The sequence below is a fragment of the Thamnophis elegans genome, chromosome 4, assembly GCF_009769535.1.
Source record: "Thamnophis elegans isolate rThaEle1 chromosome 4, rThaEle1.pri, whole genome shotgun sequence".
In the NCBI taxonomy this organism is placed as follows: domain Eukaryota; kingdom Metazoa; phylum Chordata; class Lepidosauria; order Squamata; family Colubridae; genus Thamnophis; species Thamnophis elegans.
In genome coordinates, this window is record NC_045544.1 from 108,831,771 (window position 1) to 108,839,654 (window position 7,884).

General features: G+C 39.0%; 1 protein-coding gene across 1 annotated transcript; it reads right to left on the minus strand.

Annotated features, from left to right (window-relative positions):
- Positions 1-4,552: 4,552 nt before the first annotated feature.
- LOC116507760 (crotamine CRO1-like) lies at positions 4,553-6,133 on the minus strand. Its single transcript, XM_032216087.1, has 3 exons — positions 6,076-6,133; positions 4,774-4,883; positions 4,553-4,621 (listed from the first exon to the last, which is right to left on the minus strand). The coding sequence occupies exons 1-3, from the start codon at positions 6,131-6,133 to the stop codon at positions 4,553-4,555; spliced, it is 237 nt and encodes a 78-aa protein (XP_032071978.1).
- Between the last annotated feature and the right edge of the window lie 1,751 nt (positions 6,134-7,884).

Here is a 7,884-nt window from a genome sequence, read left to right on the forward strand (position 1 = left end):
AATGGGCACGGGCTGCTCTCTCCTCTGACAGCCACCTCGTTTCCAAGGAAGCGGGTGGGGAATCCATGCAATTTCCTACCTCTGCATGGATTCCTTGCCCTCCCTCCTTGCGCACGACAGCCAAAACCTCCCATAAGGCTTCTGCTGGTGGGCAAGCAGTTGGAAGGGGCAGGCCAGGGGAGGGACCGTTCTGGTTCTGCAACCCCGGAAGCCCAGGTACGGGAAGGGACACTAAATTGTTTCAACTGGTACAGATAGCTGCCTATCTAACTTGTACGTAGGCTTGGAATAAAAAGGTTTTTCTTGTCCTGTTTACTTAATACATTTTGTAATTAGTAAAAACACAATAATGTATTTACACATTTTAGGCAAAAATATAATGGTTTATACATTTAACATTATAAAAGAATACAAAAGCAACCTTTTAGCATTTTATAAAAGAGTAACTTAATATCATTTCCTTCATTTGTATCTATGGGGTTACATTATTTGGTTTCAAGTTGAATATTTGTATCCCTTTCTCAATTTAGGCACTGTAATAAAGGAGAATTGGATAGTAAGTGAAGAAAACTTGAGAGGGAGAAAAATTAGGAAGGTTCAGCCTTGATTTCTGATTATGTTTCTTACACTTTTGTGTACATTCTGGTTTTGCAAATTAGATTTTCACTTCTGCATATCATTAGATCTCATCCCTTTATGAGCATAGGTATAATAGTGTCTGCAATAGTACCCCTCATTTGGTTGCACACTCTCTCCCTCCCCCTTCTCTCTGTGTGTTTGTAATATATCCTACCCGAACTACACTCTGGTACTTTTATTGTATTGCAGTGTTTCCATTTGTTTTATGCTGGTGAGTAAAATTAATAGAATACATCTGCCAGTCTGTCCACTTAACAAACAGAATGGTTCAGGAAGAGATCCCCATGCCGATTTTGTCTTGCTACGTCTTCCATTCTTTTAACAAGACCCAGCCTATGTTGATACTGAGTCAACAGACAAAGCTATTCTTTTTCTAAATACTATCCCATGATATTTAGGTTGAAAAAAAATAATTTTAATAGATTCTGAAGTATCAGCATAGACTGGGTCTTTTATGTTCCAACATGGGGTCTTAGTTAATAGTTTAAATTTGGTTTTGTTCTACTTCTGCTCAAGCAACCAAATCAGCTGGAAGACCTCAGTGGCAAAATAACTGCTTCAATAAATAAACAGATGGGGAAGAATGAAACTTTGTGACTTTATGGCAAAATGTGTGGTTGGAGAACAGGAAACACCTTCCACACAAATGTAGGCAGAGATCTGACACACAAACAGACAGACACATTCACATAGTCAAATGAATATACTGCTCCCAGCTCCCACTTAAAGAAATAGCACAATATCTGCAATTCTCATTTAACTTTATTTGAAGGAATACTTGCCAAATTTTACTTCAATGCATAAGTCCCCCTGGGAATAGGGCGGCATACAAGTCTAGTCTAATAAATGGAATAAATGTTTTTGAGTTTGATAGATAGCAATTTGATTCATGTAAAGAAAATTTAAACGATAACAGGCTGTAATTGCAGGTCATTGGCCATATCTTGAAGACATCCTGGGTGGTAGATGGGGATGGCATTATTTTCCAAAGTAGATGTACAAATGAGATAAAATAATAGATTTATCAAAGTGAGTTTAAGGTAAATTCTATTTTCTGAACCTGAAAAACCTTCCTGTCCTCCTTTCTGCCTTTGAAACACCTGTTCCTCTTCAGGCCAATGCCTTGGAATGCTTTGGAAGGCGATGAAGGGTATCCAAATGTACACCTGTAGCATTTTTATTAGAGGAGTGATTACTTAGGGTCGACAGCGTGTCCATCCAAATCTACAGTCCAATCTCCCAATGTTCACAGTGTTTCCTCCACATCGACATAAGCAGAGTCTTCTATGATGATGACATTGGTGCTGGGCATTGCCTCTGAAAATAGCCATAGCAATAGCAGTTAGACTTATATACCGCTTCATAGGGCTTTCAGCCCTCTCTAAGCGGTTTACAGAGAGCCAGCATATTGCCCCCACAGTCTGGGTCCTCATGTCACCCACCTCGGAAGGATGGAAGGCTGAGTCAACCTTGAGCTGGTGAGATTTGAATCGCCGAACTGCAGATAGCAGTCAGCTGAAGTGGCCTGCAGTACTGCACTCTAACCACTGTGCCACCTTGGCGCAGTAGACAGGGAAATGATAAGTAAAGATACTTTGTTATTTAGACATTTTTTTCCTTCTAAGACATCACTTTCTTCTACATAATTTGCGACATTTTGCTGCAATATCTTTTTTACACATTGAATATCAATAGATTCACTAGATAATTAATATTTATTTTTTATTTATTTTTAGCCTCAAAGTTAGTGAAGTCAAATAAGGAAAGAAAAGAGATATGTTGTTTCAAAAACCCCAGCCTCTGACCTCTGAGTGGCAGCGTGCTAATTTTTCACCTTCTAATATTTATCTCTGGCTTATAGGAAACAAAGTTCTTTAGGTTTCTTTTAGTGAGATTTAATAACAAGTAATAGGAAGAATTGTTAAAATAAGAAGGAAGGTTTTAATCCAGAAGTCAAAAAATAAAGCAACAAAAAGCAGAAAAAAAATCAGTCCGTTCACTTTAAGAGGAGAACGTTGCGAGCACTTCAATCCATAAAGAATAGTTACAAAGGAAAAAAAAACTTTCCACAGCAATCCAATTAGGGTTATTTTCAGTTCTTTTGCTTAAGGATCTAATTTGGCTTTAAAGAAAAAAATTCTTTGGGCAGTCTTTAGCAAAATAGAAAAAATACCTCACCAGGTGGACTCACTTTCTCTTTTCACTTCCTTCCTTCCGGAGCATCCCTGGGGGCTGCCTGTTTACCGCCGGCTTGAAGCACTTCTCTTGGGTCGATCAGGGAGTTTGCGATGTCCCTGAGACCATCAAGCCTTTGTCTTCCTGATCACCATCTCTATGGGACGGTTTAGGTCTCAATGGACCGTCCAGTGGCAAAAGTGTCAATGGCTGTCTCGGAGTATCGAGACCGCACGTTGTGACATTGCGACATGGCCCCTCCTTGTCTGGTTCCATTATTGAGTGGCCTGCAGAGTTGACATAACTAGAAACTTGCAAATGAATTCTTTATAAGGAACATGTGGTTGTAATTAAATCTATTAATATGCTTACCAAGAAATATCTATCTATCTATCTATCTATCTATCTATCTATCTATCTATCATCCATCCATCCATCCATCTATCTAAGCTATATCTGTCTGTAATCTATGGCTTGGATGTTAGTATTTGGGGACACCTAGATATCTGCTTTGGATCCTGGGAATGCAACTATGACTTTTTGACCTAATGAAGAATTCCTAGATATGGGAATTCTTTTGCTGTATTCAGATTTCTTTGAGAAAGATGATCTGGTTAAAAATAGGAGATTTAAGGTCTTCACTTACAATGACAAAGTTCATCTGGCCCAAGAAGAGATATTGGGGATGAGGAGAATGAATATGGTGTGAGTATGTGATTGAATCCACTCTTTTGTCTATGTATCACTTCTATACTATGTGTTATCAAGAGAAGACACACATGGTGAACTGGTTCATTCAGGATGTTAGTTCTTATCAACATAAGAATAGAGGGCTGAATGTCCACTCCAGATGCAAAGAGCTGGAGAATCAACATAGATCAGGTTCCTTACAAGGTATACATTGAGTTGAAAAGACTGAAGGAAAAAGCTCCTCAGGATTTCAATGCCCTGGATTATCCAAAGATTTGGTTTCTGTGAAATGTGGATAGTTGATGTAAAGTCTGCAGTTTTATGGCAGAAAAGAATATCAAGTGACTATTTTAAAAATGGTGAACAAATCTTCTACATATGGCTTCATTATTGTAAAGTGACACAAAAGCTGAGTCATTTCCATGAGTATTTTGCATAGTTAACTGCTGTTTTTATAAAACCTGACCTGGAGGAACAAAGGGAGTTCAGTCCTTTCCTCACGCCTGAGACTCTATAAAAGATGAAAAATGCGTAGAAGACACACAGCCTTTCTGGCAACTCTCTTCAAAGCACAACAGACTTCTGCAGTCTTTATTTCTTTATGAGGATGCTTTGGATTTAGTCTTTGAGCTGAGAGTGTAACACGGTACTTTGTAGCACTTTGAAAAAAGAGTTTTGTGTTTTTCTCAGTTGCTAAGATCTATATCAGCTTTTAAGTCTCAGTGGCAAAGTAACCATTAGAGTAAATAAACAGAAGGGGAAGAACAAGAATGTGTGTAATTATAGCATAATATGTGGTTGAAAAGCAGATAACAACAATCACCCTGAAGTGTAGACAAAGAGATGCCTCCCTCTCCCCCCTCTCTCCCCAATAGGAATATATTGCTCCAGGTCCCTTTTAAAGAAGTTTCACAATGTCTGCAATGCTCATTTTGCTTTATTTCAAGAAATATTTGGCAAATTTTACTTCCATGCATAAAGGTTTTGAGTTTGATAGATAGTAATTTGATTCATGTAAAGAAAGATAAAGCGATAGCAGGCGGTCATCTCAGGTCATTGGCCATATCTTGAAGACATCCAGGGTGGTAGATGGAGATGGCATCATTTTCCACCAAGGCTATACAAATTAGAAAAAGTAATAGGTTGATCAAAGTGAGTTTAAAGTAAATTCTATGCTTTGGAAAGCTTTGTGAATGCAAACCATATCAGGCAGAGAATCCAAATACCGTACTGTAGTATCTCTATTAGAGGAGAGTTTTCTTACCGTACGCAGCACCTCCATCTGTATCTACAATCCACTTGCCCATGGTCCAGGCCACCAGGACACCGATTGGGATAGCAGCGTCCTCTTATGCTATGACAGCGGTCTTGGGCATTCCCTATGAAAAGGAAAAGAGGAGACAGGTAAACAACGAGTAAAGATTCCTTAATATTTAAATACATTTTTCCTTCCAAGACATCACCTTCTCCTACAGAATTACAGGATCTCCCTGCAGCATCTGAAAAAACCAGCTATTAACCCAGGTTTGAAGTCTGATTCAGAGATGAATTTGCTGGTAAGCCTACATTTATTAAGATAGGAGGGAAGAAATATTCTGGTTCACTGGCTGTGATAAATTTCTCTCCAATATCACATGGATCCTTGCTTGCTGGAAAATAATGCTGGGTTACAGTGGCCAGTTCTGTTGGGTGAAAACCTTGAATGAGAAGGGTTAACTTCCTTTAAACTTCAAGAGAAGTTTGGTTTTCATTTGTCTTTCTCCCTCTTCTCTTAATGTCTCTATCACTCTTTTTCTCTGCTCTTGAAATGCTGTGTATTTATGATATTTTGCTGCAATTTCTTCTCTTTTCCCCACATTAAGTACAAATATAGTCACTAGATGATTAATACATATCTTTTATTTTTTCCTATCTTTATTTAAAAAAAATAATGGTGATGAAAGAGAGAGAGAGAGAGAGGGAAGGAGGGGCAGGGACAGGGCGAGGGAGGGAGGGAGAGAGAGGGGGCAGGTTTCATTTAATAGTCTTTCATCCATTTATTTTCTGCAAAGCACCAAGACTGTGAGAAGGTTCGACCAGAGAGGGAGATACTGATCCAAATTCACCAAATGACCTTTCAGGCGTAAGGTGGGTCTGGAATTCAGTTTTCAAGATTTGTAGCCCTTTGCTTTAATCATTAGATTGAACTGTTTCTCTGTTGTGCCCCTTTATTCGAATGGAACATATTTTGCTGAGAATTTGGTGAGCCAATACTAAAGTTAAGCAAATCAACAAAAATAAACTACAGCAACAAAACCCCTAATAAAGTTCTTTGGAGAATAGTGAATCAATGAATTAATTTTCCAGTCCCTTCTCGATGCCTGACAATTTACTACAAAAGAAAAATCAATGGCAGGTTTTTCAAATGTTTGGATGTCATGTTGTCAATAGCCCACACAGTTCAAAGCTATTTCTATAAAGTAAAGCAAAAAGAAGATGCTGAAGATTATCCTGCCTTCAGTGATACTCATACTTGTTTAGAAAGAAGTGAGTTATCAATCCTGGTTAGATTATGCCTAATTTTTTTCTTACCTGGTTGAGACAGGAATGCAAGGATAAGAACAGCGAAGAGCAGATAAAGGATCTTCATGCTGGGATTGGTCCGGAGCAGATCTTATTCCTGGGACAGACACAGCTCTAGAATTATAATGATTGCATCATATCACCTCAGTGAACTATTGCAAATATTCTTAGGTGTTATTTTTATAGTTTTTGCATAAGGCAATAGTGCCTCTTCCTTGTATTGAAACAGTCTTGTGGGTTTGATGTTGCAAAAGTCCTCAAAAGAACAACAGACTTAGTTCAACCGCTAACTTGCTATGGTTGTAAAAGATTGGAGGCTCAGGACTTGCAATGTCTAATGGAGGAAAGAAAATTCCTTACTGAATTGCTGCCCAAACTCTACAAGTCCACGATGATAATGCTCAGCCATGTTCACTATTAGATGGAGTTTTGGAAGAGCCCTTACAACCCAATGGTAGAAATTTGGGTCTGAAAAGAAAAAAAGTGGAAAAGGGAAATCTTGCTGATATCAATTAATATCAATCCATTACCTTAGCATAATTATTCTGAAATAATATTATAGTAATACTAAAAATAACATTCTACTTAAAAACCTCAATCACTTCAGGTTTTTAAGAAAAGATTGGATAGCCATTTGTCTGGAGAGGCAGGAGTGGCCTCCTGCTTGATCAGGGGGTTGGATTAGCAGATCTCCAAGGTCCCTTCCAATTCTGTTAAGCCCCCTCCTTATCCTGTTAACAGCTGGTGACAGATAGGAAAGTCTGGTAGACTCCGGAGAAGGAGGGATTTTAGCCATGGTGAGGTAAGACAAATAGAGAAACAAGGACTAAGGCTATGTCACTCACAACTGCCTAGAGGGAAGTATACAATACAACAATACAATACAATAGCAGAGTTGGAAGGGACCTTGGAGGTCATCTAGTCCAACCCCCCTGTGTAGGCAGGAAACCCTATACCATTTCAGACAACCCCCTGCCTAGACAGGAAAACCTATACTATTTCAGACAAATGGCTATCCAACATCTTCTTAAAGACTTCCAGGGTTGGGGCATTCACAACTTCTGGAGGCAAGCTGTTCCACTGATTAATTGTTCAACTGTCAGGAAATTTCTCCTCAGTTCTAAGTTCCTTCTCTCCTTGATTAGTTTCCACCCATTGCTTCTTGTTCTACACTCAGGTGCTTGGAGAATAGTTTGACTCCCTCTGCTTTGTGGCAACCCCTGAGATATTGGAACACTGCTATCATGTCTCCCCTAGTCCTTCTTTTCATTAAACTAGACATACCCAGTTCCTGCAACCTTTCTTCATATGTTTTAGTCTCCAGTCCCCTAATCATCTTTGTTGCTCTTCTTTGCACTCTTTCTAGAGTCCCCACATCTTTTCTACATCATGGCAACCAAAACTGAATTCAGAATTCCACGTGTGGCCTTACCAAGGCATTAAAAAAGTGGTATTAACACTTCACGTGATCTTGATTCTGTCCCTCTGTTTATGTAGCCTAAAACTGTGTTGGCTTTTTTGGCAGCTGCTGCACACTGCTGGCTCATATTTAAATGGTTGTCCACTAGAACTTCAAGATCCCTCTCACAGTTACTACTATTGAGCAAGGTACCACCTCTACTGTACCTGTGCATTTCGTTTTTCTTGCCTAAATGTAGAACCTTACTCTTTTCAAGGTTCAAGGTTCAAGGTTTATTAAACTTGTATGCCGCCCTATTCCCGGAGGGACTCAGGGCGGCTAACAAACCGAAGGGGAAGGGAATAATACAGACAAAAAACAAAAAAACCCAAACAAACAAAATACGAAAACAATTTGAA